This window comes from Neovison vison, chromosome 12 (genome assembly GCF_020171115.1).
Source record: "Neovison vison isolate M4711 chromosome 12, ASM_NN_V1, whole genome shotgun sequence".
Lineage (NCBI taxonomy): Eukaryota > Metazoa > Chordata > Mammalia > Carnivora > Mustelidae > Neogale > Neogale vison.
In genome coordinates this window covers 132968281-132994065 of record NC_058102.1, presented here as the reverse complement: position 1 = coordinate 132994065, position 25785 = coordinate 132968281, and the positions used below count along the sequence as shown (strand labels likewise).

General features: G+C 37.5%; 1 protein-coding gene across 1 annotated transcript in view; it reads right to left on the bottom strand.

The window, feature by feature from the left end:
• Positions 1-25785, bottom strand: part of MYO3A (myosin IIIA) — a 218340-nt gene that overhangs the window by 109598 nt on the left and 82957 nt on the right. The window contains exons 9-15 of the mRNA XM_044227979.1: positions 23364-23463; positions 21589-21705; positions 20271-20375; positions 20081-20164; positions 14746-14948; positions 2841-2939; positions 2638-2752 (exon numbers count right to left, since the gene is read on the bottom strand). Coding sequence (XP_044083914.1) covers positions 2638-2752; positions 2841-2939; positions 14746-14948; positions 20081-20164; positions 20271-20375; positions 21589-21705; positions 23364-23463 — 823 coding nt within the window. The remainder of the gene's footprint in view (positions 1-2637; positions 2753-2840; positions 2940-14745; positions 14949-20080; positions 20165-20270; positions 20376-21588; positions 21706-23363; positions 23464-25785) is intronic.

Below are 25785 nucleotides of genomic sequence, written 5' to 3'. Positions count from 1 at the left end.
GCCAGCAAACAAATGGAATTAACTCAAATTCACAATTAGTCAAGGATATGCAAACTTGAAACGAGTTGGTACTCACACCCATCATCAGATTAACAAATATTTAAAAAGCTACAACACAAGGCAGAGATAGTGATGGGAAAAGTAGTCACATACAATGCTGGTGGAAATATGAAATATTTCATAGTTGTTGGAAGGCAATGTTGTAATTCATATTCAAATTTAAAGTATACATACACTTTGACCCAGCAATCCCACTGCTAGGGATTTCCTGCTAGCACCAGGAAAAAAAGGCATTATTTTGGTTTTGCTCAGAGTGACAAAGATCTGGAAACATTAAGAGCTGTATGCCCAGTCATATGCGAATGGCAGAATAAATTATGGTAGTGCACACCATGGAACACTATGTTGCCTTTAAGATGACTGATTTAGGGCTATACTAGATGAGTTGAAGGGATTTCTGGAAGGTATTGCTGAGTGAGAGAAACCAGGTATAAAAAAGTTGTGTGATATAATGCCATATTAATAAACAATGACCATCCCTCCAGAGGGAGAGATAAAAATTAAAATTTTAAATTAAAAACGTGTATACTTCAAAGGACACCATCGAGAAAGTAAAAAAACAACTAATGGGAGAAAATTTCTGCAAATCCTATCTCTGATAAGGGACTTGTATTAACAATATGAATAATTCTTACAACTCGATAATAATACACAACCCATTTTTTTTAAAGGTAAAGTATGTGAATAGATATTTCTTCAAAGAAGATATATAAATGACCAGTAAGTACACATAAAGAAGTTCAGGGTCACAAGCCATTAGGGACATGCATATCAAAACCACAGTGAGATATACATTATACCCACTAGGATGACTCAAATATAAAAGATAGATGGGATGTGGAGAAAGGGGAACCCTCCTACACTATGGGTGGGAATGCAAGCTGGTGTAGCCCCTCTGGCGAACAGCATGGAGGTTCCTCAAGAAATTGAAAATAGAGCTACCCTACGACCCAGCAATCGCACTACTGGGTATTTACCCTAAAGATACAAATGTGGTGATCTGAAGGGGCATGTGCACCTTAATGTTTACAGCAGCAATATTCACAATGTCCCAAAAGAACCTAGATGTTCATCAACAGATGAATGGATAAAGAAGATGTGGTGTGTGTATATACACACACACACACACACGGAATATATGCAGCCATCAAAAGAAATGAAATCTTGCCATTTGCAACAACAAGAAAGGAACTAGAGGGTATTATATTGAGCAAAATAAATCCATCAGAGAAAGACAATTATCATATGATCTCTCTGATAGGAGGAATCTGAGAGGAGGGCGGCAGGTGGTGGGGGGATAGGGAGGGAAAAAATGAAACAAGATGGGGTCAGGAGGGAGACAAACCATAAGAGACTCTTAATCTCACAAAACAAACTGAGGGTTGCTGGGGGTTGGGGGTTAGGGATAAGGTGGTTGGGTTATGGACATTGGGGAGGGTATGTGCTATGATGAGTGCTGTGAAATATGTAGGCCTGATGATTCACAGACCTGTACCCCTGGAACAAATAATACACTATGTTAATTAAAAAAATAAAAAATAAAATAAAAGACAGATGATAGTAAGTATTGGGGAGGATATGGAGAAATTTGAACTGTTATACACTCCTGGTTAGGGTATAAAACAGTGCAGCTGCTTTGGAAAACAGCCTAGAAGTTCCTCAAAAGGTTAAACACTTACCCTATGACCCAGTAGTTCTACTCCTAGATTTATACCAGGAGAAATGAAAACTTATGTCCACACAAAAAAGTTGTGCATGAATGTCCATAGCAACATTATGCCTAACAGCCCCAGAATGCACCAACCCAAATATCTATCAACAGATGAATGGATACATAACATGAGGTAAATCTATTAGGAGAAATATTACTCAACAATGAAAAGCAATGAAGTGCTGTTACATGTTATAACTTGAAAACTTTAGTAAGTTGAATGAGAGAAGCCAGTCACAAAGGATGATATATTGTATCACCCTGTTTTTGGGAACTTTCCAGAAGAAAAAACTCTATGGTGATAGGAAGCAGAGATGAGGCAGAAATGGGGAGGAACTCCTAAGTGCTAGCATGTTTCTTTTGGGAGTGAAAAATTTAGAGCATGAAAATATCCTAAAAATGATTATAGTGATAAAAGCACAACTGTGACTACACTAAAAGTCACTAAAATGTACCCTTTAAAGGGCTGACTTGTATGGTATGTGAACTACATCCTAATAAAGTTGTATTTAAAAAGTTGCACTGAAAACAAGACTGTACTAAAAAATAACATGTCTTTTGCTCCCATTTATGCATTTATATAAAATGTTAATTATATGGGGAGAGGCAAATGTAAGCAAAAGATTAAGAACAAAACCAAATTCAATTATATGTCAAGACCACTGTTTCTTTATGTATAAAGTAGATATTGTAACATTCTAGTAAATATTCTAGTTACTTCATGAGGTTGTTTCAGTAACTAAAAGGACGATTCACATAAAACACTTGATACAATGTCTGGCATATATTAGTCACTCAATAGATGGTCATTCTTACCATGCGCGATGACAAAAAGATACTTCCTAAAGAGGTTCTTTCAAACTTACCTCCATCGTAAAACCTATGACTTTGAAACACTGCTCAATTAATTCATGTTGGGATTTATAGAAACTATTATTCATCATGTCCTGTACTGTTCTGAGGTGGTCATTTTGTAGGTATCTGAAAAATATATGAAAGGATGAGTCAAAATGTAAAGTTCAATGGAAAGTGAAAGCATTACTTAGAAAAGTGCCACCTGCTATGTTACCTGGGAGGCTTATTTTCAGGCAATTTGTAATGGGCTAGTTTCTTCTTTTCAGCTAATCCAGCATAGATGTAGTAAAAAATATGAAAGTTTTTTTCTCCACTGAAAAAATAAGACATTTTTAGTAAGACGATTAGTAAGAATATTTGCTAATTGTTAAAATTACTTGAAAATATAATTATCAGAACAACTATGAGCACCACCATGGGCTTCCCAGAGTACTGAATTTTGGCTTGTTATTGTCATCATCACTATTTTCAACAACCACTGTCATTAAATTCCAGACACTGTGAAATACTTCATAGGAATCATTCAGTGCACATGTGTGAGTCATTACCAGGCATTGTTCTAGACACTGGAAATGTGGCAGGAGTGAAATAGTCAACAATTACTTAAACTCCTGGATTTTATATGCCAGGGGGAGCAGAGAGTAAAAGAAACAATTTTATGATGATATATCAAATGGTCAGAAGGGCTACATTATCCCATTTACCTGCTGTAACACCCTAGTTACTCAGAGGAGTCCCTCATTTTATATACATGGATGTTAAGGCTTAGAGGGGGTACCATTCTCCCCTCAGGTCACACAGTTGATGACTAAATTGGATTCAAACCAGGGCTGTTAACTTAAAAAAATTTTTTTTGGTTAGTTTTATTTTCTTTCCTTATTTTTTAAACATTTTTATTGTGTTATGTTAGTCACCATACAATACATCATTAGGTTTTTAAAATTTTTATTTTTTTTCAGTGTTCCAAAATTCATTGTTTATGCATACATCATTAGTTTTCGATGTCGTGTTCCAAGAGTCATTGTTTACATGTAACATCCACTGTTCCTTGCAATACATGCCCTCCTTAATACCCACCACCAGGCTCACCCATTCCTCCCCCGCAACCGCTCTTCCCTCTAAAACCCTCAGTTTGTTTCTCAGAGTCCACAGTCTTTCAAGGTTTGTCTCCCCATCTGATTTCCCCCACTTAACTTTTCCTTTCCTTCTCCTAATGTCCTCTATGCTATTCCTTATGTTCTACAAGTAAGTGAAACCATATGATAACTGACTTTCTCTGCTTGACTTATTTCACTCAGCATAATCTCCTCCAGTCTCACACATGTTGATGCAAAAGTTGGGTATTCATCCTTTCTGATGGCTGAGTAATATTCCAAGGTATATATGGACCACATCTTTATCCATTCATCTGCTGAAGGTCATCTCAGCTCTTTCCACAGTTTGGCTAATTGCAGACATTGCTTCTATGAACACTGGGGTACATATGGCCCTTCTTTTCACTACAACTGTATTTTGGGGGTAAATACCCAATAGGGCAATTGCTGGGTCACAAGATAGCTCTATTTTTAATTTTTTGAGGACTCTCCACACTGTTTTCCAAAGTGGCTGCACCAACTTGCATTCTCACGAACAGTGTAAGAGGGTTCCCCTTTCTCCACATCCTCTCCAACATTTGTTGTTTCCTGCCTTGTTAATCTTTGCCATTCTTTTTTTTTTTTAAATAAACAGCAAAAGGTTTTATTTTTTTTTTCAATTTATTTATTTTCAAAAAAACATTATTCATTATTTTTTCACCACACCCAGTGCTCCATGCAAGCCGTGCCCTCTATAATACCCACACCACCTGGTACCCCAACCTCCCACTCCCCCGCCACTTCAAACCCCTCAGATTGTTTTTCAGAGTCCATAGTCTCTCATGGTTCACCTCCCCTTCCAATTTACCCAAATTCCCTACTCCTCTCTAACTTTTTTTTTTCTTTGCCATTCTAACTGGTGTTAAGGGGGTATCTCAACGTGGGTTTGATCTGAATTTCCCTGGTAGCTAATGATGAACATTTTTTGATGTGTCTGCTAGCCATTTGCTTGTCTTCATTGGAGGAGTGTCTGTTCATGTTTTCTGCCCATTTTTTTGACTTATCTGTTTTTTGGGTGTTGAGTTTCAGTTCTTTATAGGTCTTGGATATTAGCACTTTGTCTATAGTGTCATTTGTGAATATCTTCTTCCATTCCATGGGTTGTCTCTTTGTTTTGTTGACTGTTTCCTTTGCTGTGCAGAAGCTTTTTATCTTGATGAAGTCCCAAAAGTTGATTTTCAATTTTGTTTCCCTTGCTTTTGGAGGCCTGTCTTGAAAGAAGTTGCTGTGGCCCATGTTGAAGAGGTTATTGCCTATGTTCTCCTCTAGGATTTTTAGGGATTCCTGTCTCACATTGAGCTCTTTCATCCATTTAGAGTTTATTTTTGTGTATGGTATAAGAGAACTGTCAAGTTTCATTCTTCTACACATAGCTGTCCAATTTTCCCAGCACCATTTATTGAAGAGACTGTCTTTTTTCCTCTGTATATTTTTTCCTGCTTTGTCAAAGATTATTTGACCATAGAGTTGAGGGTCCATATTTGGGCTCTCTACTCTGTACCACTGGTCTATATGTCTGTTTTTGTGGCAGTACCATGCTGTCTAACCAGGGCTGTTTAAGGCCAAAGCCTTATCTTTAACCATTTTGTTAACAGTCTTTCTGGGGTTCAGTTTTCTCACTTGCACAAGAAATCTCTGTGGTCTATGTATAAACAGCATTCCCCAACTTCTGGAATAATACAAATAAAGGAGTAATAGCAACAATATATTCAATTATGTATGCTTATGTGTACATATAATAAATATACATGTGTATATATTATGTATGCTTATATATGATGAAATCAATCATAGCAATGAAATGAGGGACTGGAGAGTAAAACTAGAATTATTTTATTATTATAAGATGTTATTATAAAGTACTGACTATTGTGTTATTTGAAGGAAGACTTGGATTAGTGATAAGTATATACTGAAAACTCTAAGGTAACCACTAAAAGAGTGAAAAAAGAAGTATCATCAAAATATGCTAAGAAAGGTGAGAAAATAGAATCATAGAGAATGCTCAATTAAAAACCACGGAAGGCAGAAAAAGAGTGAGAGACAAAAATACTAACAAAGAACAAGGGCAACAATTAGAAAACAGTAATATGATAGCTATGAATCCAGATATATCAGTAATCACTTTGAACATCAATGGTTTAAATAATATCAATTAAAAGACAGAAATTGTCAGAGGGATCAGAAAACAAGACTTATACATATGTTGTCTACAAGAAACATACTTTAAATATAAAGACATATATTGATTAAAAATAAATGGATATTTATTTATCCATTAAATAAATGGGTGGCTGGGTCATTAAGTGTCTACCTTTGGCTCAGGTCATGATCCCAGGGTCCTGGGATTGAGCCCCGCACTGGGCTCCCTGCTCAGTGGGGAACCTGCTTTTCTTTCTCCCTCCGCCTCTGCTTCTCCCTCTCCCCCAGCTTGTGAGACAGAATCTCACCCTCTCTTTCAAACAAATAAAATAAAATCTTTTAAAAAAATAAATAGATAAAGAAAAATATACCAGGCTAACACTTATCAAAAGAAAGCAGGAACAATGATTATATTTCATACAGAGCAGGCTTTAAAGTAAGGAATTTATCAGGGATTAAGAAATATATTACATAATGATAAAGGGTTAAATTCCCCAAGAGACATAATAATCCTTAATGTTTATGGACATAACAATGGAGCATAAAACTATGTAAGACAAAAACTGATAAACGTGCAAGGAGAAAGAGAAGAATCCACTATTGTAGCTGGGAACTTCAACACACGTCTCTCAGAAATGGACAGATCAAGCAAGCAGAAAAGCAGTAAGGGCACAGTTGAATGCAACAATAATATCAATCAACTGGACATAACTGATATCCTCTAGACTACATCATCCAAAAGCAGCAAAACTCAAATTCTTCTCAAGCTCATATGGAACATTCATCAAGACAAACCACATCTTAGGCCATAAAACAAACCTTAACAAATTAAAAATAATTGACATCATATAATCTCTTCTCTTAGCTCACAATAGTATGAGTCTAGAAATCAATAACAAAGATAACTGGAAAATTCCAAAATATGTGGTGATCAAATACTGCAGTTCTAAATAATACATGGTTCAAAGATAAATATTAAAAGAAAATTTAAAACATGTTGAACTAGGTGAGAATGAAACCATGACTTAACAAAATTTGTGGGATGCAGTAAAAGTAGTGTTTAGAGGGCAATTTAGAGCCTTCAATGACTCTGTTAAAAAGAAGAAAGATCTAAAAACTATAATCTAACTTTTCATTTTAGAAAGCTGGTTAAATGAGCAAATTAAATCTAAAGTAGAAGTCCAAAGAAATCCAAAGCAGAAGACAAGAAATAATATGAAATAGAGCAGAAATCAATGAAATTAGAAATCAGTAGAGAAAAACCAAAAGGTTTTTTTTTTTTTTTTTTTTTTAAGATCAATAAAATCAATAAGCTTCTAGGCAGGCAGGCTAAGGAAAAAAAAAAAGAGGACAAAAATTACTAATATCAGAAATAAAAGAAGGGACATCACTTACCAGCCCATGGAAATTAAAAGGATAATAAAAGAATACTATGAACAACTGCATTCTTCAAAACCTAGATGAAATGGACCAATTCTTTGAAAGGTCCAATTTGCCAAAACACACACAAGAGGAAACAGACAATCTGAAGAGGCTCAAAAATCTATTAAAGAAATAGAATCAATAATTAATAATCTTCCAAAATAGAAAGCTATTGAGTGGGTTCACTGTTGAATTATGCCAAATATTTGATTTATGCCACATGGATTCACTGTTAATTATGCCAAATATTTCCTGTAGAATTTATGCCAATTCTCTAGAGTCTCTTTCAGAAAATAGATGCAAAGTGAATACTTAACTTGTTCAGTGAGGCCAGCATTATCCTAATAACAAAACCAAATAAAGATATCATGAGAAAACTATAGACCAATAGCTTCCATGAACCTAGATGGAAAAATCCTCAACAAAACGTAGGCAAATTGAATATGGCAATGAATAAACAGAATTACATACCATGACCAAATGGTATATACCCCAGGTATGCATGACTGTTTGAACATTCAGAAAATTAATCCGTGTAATTCATCATCTCAGTAGCTTAAAGAAGAAAAATCACATGATCCTACCAGTAGATGCAGAAAAAGCATTTGACAAAACCCAACAGCCATTCATGGCAAAAACTCTCAGTAAACTAGTGATAGAGGGAGACTTCCTCAACTTGGTAAAAGAAGATCTATAAAAAACACTACTGGTGACATCACACTTCATAGTGAGAAACTGAAAGCTGTCACACTAGGATCAAGAACAAGGCAAGGATGTCCCTTCTCAGCTCCTTTTCAACATTGCATTGGAAGTCCTAACTCTTGTATACAGTTTGAGAGGGGGAAAGCAAAACTGTATTTCTTTACAGATGACATTATTGTCTATATAGAAAAAGCTAAAGAATTGACCCAAAAAAACCCCTCCTTGAACTAATAAGCAATTATAGCAAGTCTGCAGGATACAGGTTAACCTATAAAAGTCAATCTCATTCCAAATCTGAGCAAGTTATTTTATGGATATTGACGTTTAGATCCTAAAGTTTATATGGAGAAGCAAAAGACCAAGAATAGCTAACACAATATTGAAGAAGAAAAAGTTTAATGGACTGACACTGCCTGACGTCAAAAATTCTTAGAAAGCTGTAGTAATCGAGACAGTGTAGTATTGACCAAAAAAAAAAAAAAAAAATGAAACACAGAGTGGACCCAGAATAAATAGAGCCCATTGACTCTTGATATAGGAGCAAAGGTAATACAATGAAGCAAAGACAACTAGACATCCACCAGCAAAACAAACAAACAAACAAACAAAACAGAACAAAACAAAAAAACCAGGAATCCAAAGACCTTAGACCTTTCACAAAAATTAATTCAAAATGGGTCATAGACCTAAATATGTAAAACACAGATTTATAAAACTCCAAGAAGATCACGTAAGAGAGAAACGAGCTGATGGTGGTTATGTGATGACTTTTTAGATGCGACACCAAAACCATGATCCCTGAAAGACATTAAGTGATACACCGGACTTCTTTAAGGTTAAAAACTTCTCTGTAAGAGAGGTTTTCAAGAGGTTTTAAAATAACATGGTTAGACATTTGATATTTGTGCCTCATCAATAACTCTGTAAGACACTCTATTCAGTGTTTAACAAGTAAAAATGCTTAATATGAAGGTGTGTGACTTGATGGAGTGATGAATGAGGATTTTTGCTTTCCTTGTTAGTATTTCAAAAAGAATCCAACATTTTGAAAGAAAAAAGTAACACTGTTTTTGATTAGTATACCTCCTGGGTTGAGACTCTCCCCTAAGTCTGGGATGGTATAATATCACTGCACCTTGGAAGAGAGTTCAAACGGTCAGGAAGTCCAAACCTTTCAAATGTCTGAATCAGAGGGAACAAGGGCTTGAGAAAAAATAGCAGCAGAGGACGGGAAAGCAGAGAAGAGCTGTGAAAGTCATTCTAGAGAGCAACTCCCAAGTCTTTAGACACAGGGAGTGAAGGGAAGGTCAGAGGTTTTCTATAAATGGAGGAGGATGGTTTCCTACCCCCAAAAGGGGACCAGCAGGAAAAGAAAGACATTTAGGACTATACATATACAGTTGAGTTCTATATGGCAACAGGATATCTAGGTACATGGAAATGAAAAATGTGAACTTAGGTGGGAGTGAGAAGTACATATTTGGGTGTCAGTCACATAGAACTAGTTGTTGGGGCCCTGACAGCTGAATTGCTAAGTGAAAGAGTAGAGAGAAAAGAGGAACACCCGGAAGACCATGCTTTGGTAAATACACATTTGGGGAATGGATAGATGAATCAAAGTCAGAGAAAAAAAAATTCAGAGAAGTAGGAGAGGAAATCAGGGGAATCCAGTCGGGGAACCAAAGACAGGTGAGATTTTCAAGCAAAGGGTGGTGCATGGGCTCGAACACTGAAGCAAGGACCGCATGTCCTTAAGAATGATGTTCCTAGGGGCGCCTGGGTGGCTCAGTGGGTTAAAGCCTCTGCCTTTGACTCAGGTCATGATCCCAGGGTCCTGGGATCGAGCCCCGCGTCGGGCTCTCTGCTCCGCAGGGAACCTGCTTTCTCCCCTCTCTCTCTCTGCCTGCTTCTCTGCCTACTTGTGATTTCTCTCTCTGTGTCAAATAAATAAAATCTTTAAAAAAAAAAAAAAAGAATGATGTTCCCAGCCATCCCTCATGCAGTCCCCAGTAATGCTTCAGTGAACACCAGCATTGTGCATGAGCAAGGTCAGAACCAAGCTACAAGTTTACTTCTTGTCTTTTCTCACCACGACAAAAGTTCTCGAAGACTGGCACAGCACATAATTTAGTTTGTTTTGTTCTAACGAAATCACATCGATTGCTCTGCGCGTCACACCTTTAATGCTTAAACAGTTGCGGTGTACAATTAGAGAAGTGAGTCATAAATGTAGAAACACAAAACTGCTGGTTTTCTATTTAATTATCAGTTTACACTTACTGAGAATTGTAATTGGACAGGCCCTGGAGATGCTATAGGAAATACATCAACCTCCAATTGGATAAACAATCAGAGAATTAAAGAAACAGGAAAGAAGATACTGTCAATGATTTCCTATCTTATATGTTGCCCCAACTACATCAAAAGTGCATTTCAGAAGACAGAAGAGCATAACATCCCATACATGCTCATAGGACCAGTGGTTCCCAGGACAGAATGGCTGGGGACAAACACAGGGTCTTGGCAAGTTACCAGGTAATATTTCTCCACCCCCAACTGTGGATCTTCTAATACTTCTTCACTCAGCCATTTGCAGAAGGGTTCTCAGGTCTGTCTCATGTGTCTTCACCTGTTTGGAGCCTGGGGGTCACCTATGCGGCCAAGACCTATAACACCCTCAAAACTGTGGCAAAGGTCTCACGGGGGTGTGGCTTACCCCAACTGTGAAACTTCTGAATCTTCAACAAAGTGGCCAGCAATAAGGCTGGGAAAGCCAACAGTGCAGCTTTGCCTTTCTAAGGCCTCATAGGATATTCGTGAAACAGTGTTTTTAATTTTCCATTTTTAATTCCAGCTTCCTCCACCAAGGTCTCCTTCCTCCGAGACACACGGTCTCCTCAACCCCTCTCCCTTACCCCTTGGCTCTCACACTGAGCAGATGAACTCATTGCCTACTTTCCTGGGAGACTAGAAACCAACAAGTGGTCAGTGAGCTTTGTTTCCGAGCACACATGATCCAGAAGCCTGAGCTGCTCTACTGGAGGAATCCTACCTCACTCAGCTTTGTATCTCCTGTGCCCACTAGAGTTCCTGGCACATAGTAGCACTCAATTAATATTTGCTAAAAGGATGGATGGTTGGATGAATGGATGGTGGACAGACAGACAGACAGATGGAAGAATGGTGGATGCTGGAGTCAGACAGACTCAGCCATTTATTAGCTTTTTGGTATTATGTGACTTATTACAATTCTCAGTCCCAGCCTCCTCATTTATAAAATAGACAATAATACCCATCCTATCACTGTTAGAATTAAAATAGATAATGCATATAAAGTGCTTAGCACAGGGCCCAACACACAGTAAGTGCTCCATAAATGTATTTTCCTTCCTCCACAGAGAGCACAACAACTGACCACAACAGCCACTTTGTGGACACCTCCGGCAGCATCTGGTGCAGGGCTGGGCCTCTAGAGGAGCACAGTCAATGCTTTGTTGCAGGAAACTATAGTAATGGGAGACAAGGACAGCGAAACAGCTATAATTTCTATTCATGAGAATTACTGAGCATTGACTTCAATGTGCTCCTTTTCTTCTTGAAATTAAGGAGCCCCTTTTAAGATTTCTTCATTAAGCCACAACTGAATGATTCTGTCATCATTAGGAGCAAAAAATACATATATAACAAACATAAATATATATCTATAAATACCTAAATATATAAGTATATATTTATAAATTACTTATGAATCATTTATAAATATTTAAACATATATAAATAAATAGAACTATCTATAAAAATAAATGTGGTCAGAGATTAGGGTGGGACAACATGGGCAGAAGCAAAAAGAAAAAGGAAGTTACTCTTAAGGGCCACCTGGGTGGCTCAGTTGTTAAGCGGCTGCCTTTGGCTCAGGTCAGATCCCAGGGTCCTGGATTGAGCCCCCAGCATCGGGCTCCTTGCCTTGCGGGAAGCCTCCTTCTCCCTCCCCAGCCCCCCTGCTTATGTTCCCTCTCTCGCTGTCTCTCTCTCTCTGTCAAATATATAAATTAAAAAATCTTTTAAAAAAAGAACTTATTCCCTTAAAATAAAGAGTAGGTTCATTTTAAGACATAAACATCTGTTTTGGTTCTTGCCTGCCTCCTCAGATCTATTTTCTACTCTCTGTCTTATGCTCTGTGACCTAGGAATTCTTCAATAATCTACTTGGTACTTCATTTTCAAAGACCACAAGAAGCTTCTCTAGAATTTACAAATGCTATTGAAATTAAGTAAAAGAAGAAAATGGGGGTAAAAAAATTTTTTTAAATGGAAAAACTATAAGGCAGCCACGCTCCAATGACAAACCGTGTTGGATTTCAAGTTGATTGTGAATTTGGAATTTAAAGTGTTGATTGGGGGACCCAATAAACAACACTATAAAACTAGAATAGTTCTTTAGGATAGTTGGAAAAAAAGCTTCATTAATTCACAGTGTGTCTAAAATATAATCCCAATTGTACCATTTCCTAAAATATATCCTACCATATAGCAGTCAGTACTAACAAGATTATGTCTATGGTTCAAACCCAGGGCTTCAGTGGGGAGCTCTAGAAGTTATTGTTCCCAAGGAGTTTGTGAAAGGCACCCCAGCACGAGCTCCAGAGAACCTGCTGTGAATGGTGCCCCCGACACTGTATCACGGTGGTCCCCCCGAATCTCAGGATTCAGCCTATTAGGTCGTTAGGTCGTTCTTCCCCAGAGGCCTCAAGGAGAGTCTTACACAGTTATGACAACAGGACAGATTACTTTGAGAACCAGTTCCATCTCCCCATCTGGGTGAGACCCCCAAGGTTCCTCTAGATGGCCAAGGGGCTGACATGCATATCCAGTAAGTTCTGGGGACTCAGCACACAGCACTACTAGTGGCTGTCATTTACCGAGCATATTCAGTGTCCCATGTACTGCGCTAAGTATCATTTCTAAGCTTCACACAACTATCCACACTGTTACTGCTAACGATGGCTTAGGCTCACGGGGTTCTCCCTACGTGTCATCCATTGTGCTACGTACTTCACAGGCGTCCTCTTAACTGAGAGGGAAGTACTACTGTTATTTTCCTTTTCACAATGAAAAACTGAGGTACAGAGAGGTTAAGTATTTCAAATCACACACACACACACACACACACACACACACACATGCACACACACAGGAAATTGCAGAACCAAGATCCTAGAAGGGTTTTTAGGGCTTAAATAACTGACCCAAAGTGAACTAACATGTATGTGGTGAAGCCACAATACAAAATATTCATCTCATAGTCATTCCCTGTGTATTTTGAATTGAGGATCAAAGCACAATTTTCCACAGTGAAAGCCGAGTTCAGGAAGTAGACTCCAGGCAACTTATATTCACAATTTATTCATAAATTGAATAGTAGCAAATTTGAAGGTATTTATATGAAATTTAATAATGTACTAGCATATAATAAGACTTGTGTTCCCATGATTTTAATAAAAGACATATTTCTATAGTAATGTAGATATGCTTGGTGTAAAACCAACATAAAAATGAAAGACTCTACCTTGCCACACTTTTGAAAAGATTTTTTTTTTTTTAAAGACTTGGATGAATCTTTTTTTTTTTTTTTTAAAGATTTTATTTATTTATTTGTCAGAGAGAAAGGGAGAGCGAGCGAGCACAAGCAGACAGAGAGGCAGGAAGAGGCAGAGGGAGAAGCAGGCTCCCCGCCGAGCAAGGAGCCCGATGTGGGACTCGATCCCAGGACGCTGGGATCATGACCTGAGCCGAAGGCAGCTGCCCAACCAATTGAGCCACCCAGGCGTCCCTTAAAAAGATTTTTTAAGATTTATTTTTTATTTGAGAGAGAGAGAGAGAGAGAGAGGCTGCATGAGGGGAAAGGGGCTGAGGGGGAGGGAGAGGGACAGAATCCATGCTGACTGTGGAGCTCAATGCGGGGCTTGTTCCTAGGATGCTGGGATCACAACCTGAGCTGAATTCAAGAGTTAGATGCTCAATGACGGAGCCACCCAGGTGCCCCTAACTTGCCACACTTTTTAGAAATAATGTAACAATAATGTAACAACTAAATCCAATGTTTTGACTATAGTTTCCACATAAGAATAACAAAGATATTTTGGAATCATTAGGATAGTAGAGAAATTTTGTCATTCAGCTACAAACTACCAAAAGGAACTCAGTCAACCTGACACCGAAACATTGTATTGGTGGCTGAAATCGGCTGGAAATTAACAGGACAGTACAATTAAGCCCATACCTGAGACTTTTATTTCATCTCTTAATTATAACCATAGAAGGGATAGAATTAACACAAAGATCTATCTATATATTCTAGCACTAAAAAGAAAAAAGATTCTTATTTCTAATTAAATTTCACATTAGTTTTATGTAAAGAAATATGTTCTCTTCTACTTCAGAAATCTCTACAATTTATCCTGTTAGCATCTATGAGGTGCTTATAGGTTTTATATCTGGTTTCATAAATTCAGGTGATTTATTATCTCTTCTACTAGACATAATATGTGAAAATAAGACAATACTGAGGGATCTCTTTGATTCTAACAATAAGTGCCTTTCATATAGAGGATAATCAATAACATTTTGCTAAGTTTTTTAAATAAGTAAGATATTCTGCTATTAAAATAAAAGCATTCTTTGTTTATTTCCCAGAAAAAAAAATATTTGACACCGACTTACAGAGCTTGGCGGATAACTCGTGATTTCTCCAGAAGGTATTCAGAAATCTGTGCTCCCACGACAGCTCCGGAAGAGGAAAATTTCATTTCTAAGTATTTCCCAAATCGGCTGGAATTGTCATTTATGATCGTGGAGGCATTGCCGAAGGCTTCCACCAAGTTGTTCACTTGTAAAATCTTCTCTTGCAGGGTTCTGTTATTAGCCTAGAGAAAATGTCAAGATATATTTTTAATGTAAAAAATTATTTCTGTATATAATAAAATGTCTCTTCATTGAAAAGCACTACATGTAGACATAAAGGGTCTTGAGAGCACATTCTTGGCATAATGCCAGATGTTACAGTATCTGGCCCACTTTTCCCTTCCTCTAGGTGAGTTCCCACTTGCTTTCTTCAAGGGGCAAAGAGATGTTTTATACTTTTTCAACTGAAATATAGTTATGTTCAGTGCCCGATTTACAAAGACAATTTGTAAGCAGTCTATGCACGGTGGGGTACACATCTCATTTTGTTATTCCTCCTCTACCTCCCTGGGGCCCATCCAAATGTTCCCCAAAGCCAGAACCACTTCTGTTGCTTCCACGGAAGCTCCAACAGCTGAAAACCAGGGAGTAAAGACTATTTTGAATTCAGAAGCAGGGGAAATGGAATTTTTGGGAAAACTGAGAACAGCTCAAAAGTGCGGATGGAAGTGAGCCTGCTTGGCTGTCCTATTTTCTCCTACCCCATCTCATACATTCCTTCCCTCAAATAAGCTTGTTATGATTATTATTATTTCCTTATATACCACTTTACTGGGAGTTCCACCAAGTAGAAATTTATTTGGTTAAAAATCAACCTCTAGGGGCGCCTGGGTGGCTCAGTGGGTTAAGCCTTTGCCTTCGGCTTGGGTCATGATCTCAGGGTCCTGGGATCGAACCCCACATCTGGCTTTCTGCTCAGCGGTTAGCCTGCTTCCCCCCCCCCCCCCCGCCGCCTACTTTTGATCTCTCTCTCTCTGTCAAATAAATAAGATTAAAAAAAAAAAATCAGGGACGCCTGGGTGGCTCAGTTGGTTGGATGACTGCCTTCGGCTCAGGGCGTGATCCTGGAGTCCCGGGATCGAGTCCCACATCGGGCTCCCAGCTCCATGGGGAGTCTGCTTTGCTCTCTGACCTTCTCCTCGCTCATGCTCTCTCTCACTGTCTCTCTCTCTCTCAAATAAATAAATAAAATCTTTAAAAAAAAAAAATCAACCTCTAGGAGCGCCTGGGTGGCTTAGTTGTTAAGCGTCTGCCATGGCTCAGGTCATGATCCCAGGGTCCTGGGGTCGAGCCCCACATCCCATCAGGATTCCTATTGAGCAAGAAGCCTGCTTCTCCCCCTCTCACTCCCCCTGCTTGTGTTTCCTCTCTCTCTGTGTCTCTGTCAAATAAATGAATAAAATCTTTTAAAAAAATGATTAAAATATCAATCTCTTTTAGAATGCATGTTCCTTGGAAGGGGAAGTGAACCATGAGAGACTATGGACTCTGAAAAACAATCTGAGGGGTTTGAAGTGGCGGGGGGGGGTGGGAGGTTGGGGTACAAGGTGGTGGTTATTATAGAGGGCACGGCTTGCATGGAGCACTGGGTGTGGTGAAAAAATAATGAATACTGTTTTTCTGAAAATAAATAAATTAAAAAAAAAAAAAAGAATGCATGTTCCACTCTAAGACGGTTAAGGAGGTATCGGTCATTCACATCTTGGTAGAAATTAGATCGAGTAGATTATGTTTAGGGTATATCTTGTTGAGATCAGCTATGTTGAAGGTATGCAAATTACATAAGGAAGGGAGAGGAGCAGTTGGTATTTCTGGAACATAGGCCACATTAGTACATAGACGGGCTAGAGGGGGCATTCACAGTGAGGGTCTGAAGGCATATAAAGTATCTTCTAGAAGAGGCAGTAAACATTGAGAGAAGACAGTAAGGAGCACTGGGACAAACTTGGCTCTTCTAAAATGTTTGGGGCTAGTCTTGCACTCCTGAGAAAGATGAGAAAGCGTCTTTGTCCACCTGTATTAAAGAGCAGTGCCCTACTAAGATTTTGAAGCCTGCATATTATAAATGTAAATTTACTCCACCAAACATCCCATTATTGTATCTGGCAAATCTTTATTGAGGAGAAAAGTAAAAAGTAAAGTAAGATCTAATAAGGGTAGGATTCTGGGGAATGGAGATACAATATACATATATATCCCCAATTAATATTAAGTCACATTTTTAGATCCAAAAAGAGAAAGTGATTAAATAAGTCTGCTGACCTCTACAAATCAAAATTCATATACAAGTTAATCCATCTTTGACGAGACCCTCTATCACACCACAGACCAAGAAGGAATAGCAAAGGCCCTCATGTACGGCCCTTGAGTAAATTAATTCAGGGGTTCAACTCTTCTATATGCTGTGCCTCCCTCAAAATTACATCTCTATTTCATTGTGATGTTTATTCTAGTATTAAAGAGGGGGAAAGTGGATGGGCAGTGAGATGGGAAAGGGATGGAGATGACAGTCCTGGGCACTATCTTCCTGGTCTCTGCTGGTTCTTCTAGTCGTGAGGGGGTCACAGGTCTGGTTAGTGGAGAGCAAATTAATCCAGTGACCAAGGTATATTTCTATTCCATATCCACACATGAGATTGAAAGTACTAAAATTAGTTAATTGACTTTTAAAAAAACACAGATATCTTTCAACTCATTCTGAAAATGAATTATACTCCATTAAGCACTTGTTCTGATAAGATGAAAAGGCTTCACCCTTTTATAGAGAGGTTGGTTCTGTCCTAGCACACACAGTACTTTGTAACATAAGATTCCTATAAATCTGGAAAATCAAGTCAAATATCTATCATCAACTTCCTTTTTTCAAAAATTAAGGTATTATTTTATATACAATAAGTTTCATCCTTTATGGAGGACTGTTCTAAATGATTTTTATAGATAATTTTTTAAGGTTTTATTCATTTGAGAGACAGAGAGACCAAGAAAGAGCAAAGGGAGAGGGAGAGGGAGAATCAGACTCCGCACTGAGCAGGGAGCCCAACGTGGGGGTCGATTTCAGGACCCTGAGATCATGACCTGAGCCAAAGACAGACGCTTAACCAACTGAGCCACCCAGGTGTCCCTAAAAGTTCTTGTAAACATATACAACCATATAACCCTCACTACGATCCACACATAAGACAGTTCCATCACTCCCCAAAACTGTACCTTCTGTAGCCAACACCTCCCTTCATCCCCAGCCTGTGAAAATGACTGATCCGTTTTCTGTCTCTACCATTTTAACTTTTCAGGAATGACATGTAAAGTGAATCATATAGTCTGTAGTCCTCTGAATCTGACTTCTTTGACTTAGCACAATGCATGTGAGCTTCATCCAAGTCTCATCTAATGAGATTCTCTCCTTGTATCATTCTTTGCTCCTTTTTGTTACTGGGCAATATTACACTGTACACATATACCGGTTTGTTTACCCATTCCTGGAGATTACAAATAAAGCCACTATAGATACTTGTTTGTGGTTTTTGTGTAAACATGAGTTTTTATTTTATTTGGATAAATAAGTAGGATTGCTGGGCTGTACAGTAAATGTGATTTAATTTTATAAAAAACTTCCAAGCTGTTTTCCAAAGTGACTGCACTATTTTGCATTTCACCAGCACATATGACAGTTCCAGCTACTTCATGTCCTTCTCGGCTATTGGTACTGTTAGACTTAACAAAAAATTTAACCATGTCCCACTGTGTTTCAATCTGCATTCCCTAACGACAACTAATGTTGAACATGTTTTCTTTTTTTTTTTTTTTAAAGATTTTATTTATTCTTTTGACACACAGAGAGAGAGAGAGAGATCACAAGTAGGCAGAGGCGGCGGGGGCAGGGGAAGCAGGCTCCCTGCTGAGCAGAGAGCTCGAATACGGGGCTCCATCCCAGGACCCTGGGCTCATGACTTGAGCCAAAGGCAGGGGCTTAACCCACTGAGCCACCCAGGTGCCCCAAGAACATCTCATTTGTTTATTTGCCATCTACATATTATCTTTGGTGAAGTAATATTCAAATCCTCTGTTTATTTTTTAATATATTTTATTATTTAAGAATAGTTGATATGCTCTTTTGTTCTTTTTTGTTATTTGATCTCTTATTATTGAGTTTTTAAGATTTTTTTTTTTTTTACAATATATGCTTTAAGGATGCAGGTATTTTATCAGATATGTGACTTGCAAATAGTTTCTTTGAGGATGTACCTTGTGGTTTCATATGCTTATAAATGTCATTCAGAGAGCAGAAGAAGTTCTTAATTTTGGTGAAATATAATTTTTTCCCTTGTGGATTATGCTTTTAATGTTGACTATAACTACTGTAGCTTTACAGTAAGTCTGAAAATACTAATACCATAGTATTAGTCCTCCAACCTTGTTCCTTTTCAAAATTGATTATTATAGCTCCTTTGCCTTTCCACATAATTTTTTAACTCAGCTTGCCAATTTCTACAAAAAGTAAAAATCCTGCTGGGATTTTTATTGTAACAGCACTGAATCTACAGATCAATTTGTGAAGATGTGATGTAATAAGATGGCTGTTTTAATCCATTAACATGGTATACCTCCCATTTATTGGGGTATTCTATGATTTCTTTTATCATTTTTTCCTACTTTTCAGCATACAAATTCCATATATGTTTTATAAGACTTAGATTTAAATAGTTAATTTTTTGGTGCTATTGTAAATAAGACTTCTAAATTTCAGTTTTCAATGAGTTGATTATTGCTGAGATATATTTATATATACATATAATGCAAATTAACTTTTGTATTATATATACATTTATAATGTATATAACATATATAAATACAATTGATTTTTGTATATGAAACTGCAAGCAACAAAAGGAAAAAAGTAAAGAGAGTATTCAGTAAATGTACTGGGGCTAAAAAGGGAGAAAATCACATTTATAAAGCCTTCCCTACTAAGAGTGACAAAAGTTAGAATACCCGCAAAATGGAGCATACACTTTTTCTACTCACAGAAGATAGCAAGCATGTTTTATAATTTCTGTACCTTATTTAATGTGGGGGCTAACTACTGGGGCTAAAAAGGGAGAAAATCACATTTATAAAGCCTTCCTACTAAGAGTGACAAAAGTTAGAATACCCTCAAAATGGAGCATACACTTTTTCTACTCACAGAAGATAGCAAGCGTGTTTTCTAATTTCTGTACCTTATTTAATGTGGGAATCAGTGAACATTAATCTAATCAGCTATATTAGGCTTTGAAATATAACAAATATTTCTGTTAGGATAGAGAAAACATTGTACCTTTCCAAGAACTGTCAGCTGTTGAACCAAAAGATGAGCACTTTCTGTCTTTCCAGCACCACTCTCTCCAGAAATAACAATGCACTGCACAGTGAGAAAAGGAAACCATGAGAAGACTTTATCCTTACAAGATGTGGCTCACACACGAGAAGCTAAAAGGGGAATTTCTAAGATGTGAGACTCTCCTTACCTGATCTGAATTGTATGTTACCATTGACTGGTATCCTAAGTCAGCCATTGCAAAAATGTGAGGAGGATTGGCCGTTCTCTTTGCTCCAATATATAGTTTGGAATGCTGAAGTTTAAAAAGAACACATTTTGTGGGGCTTTTCTTTTTGTTTAAGTCCTAGATTATTTACAGGCAGAACTGCCAATTTTTTAAAGCAAAACATAAGTCAAAATACATTTTCATACCACCAAAACATGACATACACTCCACACATGTACTATACACACATGTATGCACAATTATATAAAATAAAAGCTTGACATAAAAGAGCCCAGATATATGATGTAACATAATAGCATATATCATTCTGGTAGCAGTATTTAAAAGAAGACTCTTGGAAGTGTATAACCACTTCCAAAGCAGAACTTAATGTTTCAAAATACTATTATCTCTCTAAATAAAAGGATACTATAAATAAGACAACCAGGTATCATTTTGTTGACTATTCCCTGGATATAATCCTGTCTGACATACGATCATCACTTTTTCCTTTTCACGTCACTTGACATATAGTCTGTCATTTGACCTGCCCAAATCACCAAGTTAACTGATAACAGAATTTAATGAAAGCCCAGACTTCTGGAACTTATGTTCAAGGCTCATTAATTTACCATTATTCTTGTAAATTTTAAGGTGGTAGAGAATGAGAGAATTATTTATTTCTCACATATAAAAAAGCTATTAATCATAATATTAACCGATTTTTTAGAATATACAAATTGCTAAAAGAGAATAGGTCCAATTAAAAATGAAAGACAGTTTAACTCAATTCCAGAAAACTGCTCTATATTTAAACCACTAGGGCTTGAATAATGGATAATTATATACTCATATTCATAAAACACACACTACCGGATACTAAAAACCAATATGTCAAAAGGAATTTTTTAATTCATAATGACAAGTTTCATAGCCACTAAGTATATATTACCTGTGAGACAATGTAATTATACTCTTGACTCTCCCATACTTGGTTCAGAGGGAGACAATACCCTGCACTTTCGCAGGCATCCGTTTATCAATATGATGCATCGTATAGACCAGTTACCAGGGACTGGAAGTAGTCACCTTTCTGCCCTAGAGTTTTGGAGGAAGGAAGACCAGGAACCACATCCAGATTGATTCACCTCCTATTTTTTCCATCTCTCTGTTTTAGCAGTAATTACTTGTTTTTTCAAGGCACTGAATGAAATCATCTTTGGCCTCATCTAAATTAATTTAAAATCTGAATAGTATAATTATTAGTACAAAGTAGAAGAATGCAAACCACGCCACATACCTGTGTGGAATAAAGACCCAGACTCTGAAAAGGGTTCAGAGCAATGAGTATATCTCCCACATACATATAAATCTGATCTCTGCAATAACACTTCTCAAGCTGTTCTGAGACTGTATTCTAAAATAAAACAAAAAGAATTTTTTTCTTAAAAATCATTTAAGGTCACTTACAACTTAAAATGTAGACAGTAATAAATTAAACATCTGGAATTTGGACTGAGGATCAGAAAGGAATAGACACATGGAGTCTAACACTGGGTCAGCAAGTATCTTTCCACCTGACAGACATTTTCTATTTTGAGGGCCATAGAGGGATGGCATCGTTCTCCGTGTTTTCCAAAGGCCGTGTGAGATATTACACAGGTATTATGTGTAGAGAACCTTCCAGAAAATAAGAAAATGCAGAAAACGACATAAAGAGAAAGACCAATAGAAAAGGAAGGGGAGATACAGAGAACATGACTTTTTTTGCAAATCAAGGTTATTTAGTGGTTCTGTAGAACATTCTAGCCCTTTGCTGAGACATTTGGCTTTATGAGACACAGCAAAAAGTTCAGAAAATTAACTTTCATGGTTGATAAATTGTGAGTACATGAAATCAATTTTAATAGTGTCAGAAATCATCATTTACAGTATGACACAAGAGGAGAGCAGATCACAGCTCAAAAATGAGACGAAAACAAAAGCACAGACAACAGAAACAAACAAGCCCCGTGTCTAACATGTAGGCCATCAGTATGATGAGCAAAGTCTTCTCTATAATCCACAAGCCTATAAACTCCCATCATTAAGAATTTGGTATGAAAAGATTTATAAAGGTGCTGGCAATCGTTGACTTGATTACAAGATGTTTGATGTTCTCAAGAAAGATTATTTTGAGGAAGTACTCGAGTTGTTTAAGCAACCCTAAATTTACCAAATGACTACCTCTGTTCAGAAAATGTCTCCTGATTTGTTGAATTTCTAAGCAAATCTCAGGCATTTATTAGATGTATTTAAAGAATGCTGTTGATCAGGCAGGATAGAGATCCTAACCTTTTACTGAAAAGGAGCTATTTATTTCTCTAATGATCTGATTATCCAGAATAAAGGGAGATGAGGGGAAGGGAAACTGAAGCTGTAATTTACTGGCTTGCATTTGTACCTTCACAAGAGATGCTTGAAATAGTTCTGAGGTCACTGGGATAAGAGGAGTTTCAAGCAGAATTCTGTGCCCTAATGGGCTAGCCCTAGGAGAGTAGGGACTTTGGGATCCCATGAGGGGGACAATGGCCATCGTAAGAGAGACAGGCTCTCAGGGTTTCCTAGATGCCTCTGGGTACAGCCACTGAGAGTGTAGCAGAAGAGAAAATAGAGGGAAAATAGCAGAAGAGAAAATAGAGCAGAAGAGAAAATAGAAAAAATGCTCTGTGGAGACTGTAGGAGGCAGACCATTTTCTGACCTCAGTATATCATCCCTCTGAAACTCCCAGAATGAATTCAGGGGAGGAAGGGTCTATAACTTATAAGCAACTCAGGCTAGTGGGAATCCACACCTTTGTAATTTGACTATAAAAGAAAGAAAGAAAGAACGAATGAAAGAAAGGAAGATGGACATCAGGCTGAAGAGATCTGGAAATCTAAGTTACACACATTCAAAATGAAGATAGGAGAGATAATCAGGAAGCCAAGAGACAAGCAAAGCTTATAGATATTCCAACAGCCTCCTGCGCATATCACTTCTATAAATTAAACAAAATCTAAAATGTTTAGGTTTAATTAAACTGAGTCTCTTACCTCATCCAAAACTTCTAGGGTTGCTAAATCGTCTACATCCTTCAGACTGGACATTAGTGATCTATTGAAGTTACTTTTCTTGGTGTGAATGCGTTCATGTCTGTAGAGCAGTACAAAGAGAGAAACCCCTTCTGACTTGAGAACTTATTACTGATCACAGTGGAGGTAAGTTTTAGATACATATGAGACTACAAAACTTCTATAAAGCTGATTTTCCTAAATTCAACGCTAACCATTTCCCAGAAAATAGCCTAATATATTTGGTCTGTTTTCTCCTCTCTATAGGAAAATTACAACATGTCAAACTTCCTTCACAGATGATGAAAAGAGTTCATTATTTCTATCAAGAACTCTCCTATATATAATTTGCTTTAAAGCTCCCTCCACATTGTGATTTAATCTGTTACAAAGTGGTGAGTCAGAGAGATGTGAATTCATTAGATTCCCAGTGGCTTCTGAGACCGTGTCAGGCCATTGGTGGCTAAGCAATGGTTACATTAGAAATTATTATTCAGCAGAATTTAAGAGGAATGCAAAATCAACTCCACTGTGGATTTTCGAATGGTTAAATGGATGAAGGAAATTGGTTTCAGGCACTGGGAAGTTTATTTTCAAGGAAAAACATTTCAGCAACTTCTGACAACAGCCAGAGGATCTTGATTTGACATGAAGGCTGGAGAAGCTGCTGAGATAAACACCAGGGTTTGTTTCAACTTTTCTGGACATGAAATTATCATCTACTTGGTATTTTGAACAAAACTGTACCTCCAATGTTTATTTTGGGAGATAAGTAGACTTTTGAAACAACTTGGGGTTAGAGGTGCCAACCCCCTGCAGTCAAACACCCAGCTATAACTTTTGAGTCTTCAAAACTTGACTACTAATAGCCTTCTGTTGACCAGAAGCCTTACCGATAACATAAACTGATTAACACATATTTTCTGGTTTTTTTTTATATATATAGTATTCTTATAGTAAAGTAAGCTAGGAAAAGAAAATGCTATTAAGAAAATCATAAAGAGGAAATATACTTAGAGTGTTATACTGTATTTATTGAAAAAAATCTGCATATAAGTGAACCCATGCAGCTCACACCTGTGTTACTCAAGGGTCGACTGTACTGTCAAGCATTTCAATTTGTCTGTTAGTAAAAGGAGTAAGTAGACTGTGAGGAATAATAAGAACCATACCACTTACTCAGCAAACTTTGCTTAGTGAATTAAGTCACTATTTTTTTAAAAACTTTAATTCCAGTGTAGTTAACATATGATGTTGCATTCATTTCAGACGTACGATATAGTGATTCAATAATTCCATATATGACTCAAGTGTTCATCACCATAAATGTGCTCTTAATCCCCTTCACCTAGTTGAGCCACACCCCACCCACCTGCCTCTGGCTACCACCAGTTTGTTGTCTATAGTTAAGAGTCTGTTTTTGGTTTGTCCCTTTTTTCCCTTTGTCTTGTTTCTTAAATTCCATGTATGACTGAAGTCACGTGTTATTTGTCTTTCTCTGACTGGCTTACTTCACTTAGTATTATATAAACTCTCTAGCTCCATCCATGTTGTCCTCAATAGCAAGACTTCATTCTTTTTAATGGCTGAATAATACCACATCTTCTTTATCCACTCATCTACTGATGGACACTTGGGCTGCTTCCAGACTTTGGCTATTGTAAATAATGGTACAGTAAACATAGGGGTGCATGTATCCCTTTGAATTAGTATTTTTGTATTCTTTGGGTAAATACCCAGTAGTGTGATTACTGGATTATATGGTAGTTCTATTTTTAGTTTTGGGGGGAACTTCCGTACTGTCTTCCACAGGGACTGCACCATTTTGCATTCCCACCACCAGTGCACGAGGTGTCCCTTCTCTCCATATTCCTGTCAACACTGGTTCTTTTAAAATTAAAAGTTTTTTTAAAATTAAAAGAACTATTGGGATGCCTGGATGGCTCAATTAGTTAAATGTCTGCCTTTGGCTCAGGTCATGATCCCAGGGTCGGGGATGGAGGCCTTCATGAGGCTCCCTGCTCAGTGGGGAGTCTGCTTCTCCCTCTCTATACCCCTCTCCCCTGCTCATGCTCTCTCTCCCTCTTAAAAAAAGAAAAAGAAAAAGAAAAAGAATTAAATCAGTATTGATAAACTGTCCCCCCTCTACCCTCGGCCAGCCCTTCCTTCGGTTCACTGGATTCTACCTTCTTTCACTTACTGAAGGACACCACTGGTTCCTCTCTCATCCTAACGTCCCTCAATTTTTCCTCTCAGCTATCATAGTGTTTGTCTCAAAAGTCTCAAAAGAAACAAGCACAACACCCTTCCTTGACTTCCATTTTTTTCCCCCATCTATTGTTCTATTTCCTTGCTTTATAGCAAAAATCCTCATAAGAATTATCTATACTTAATTTCTTTCCAT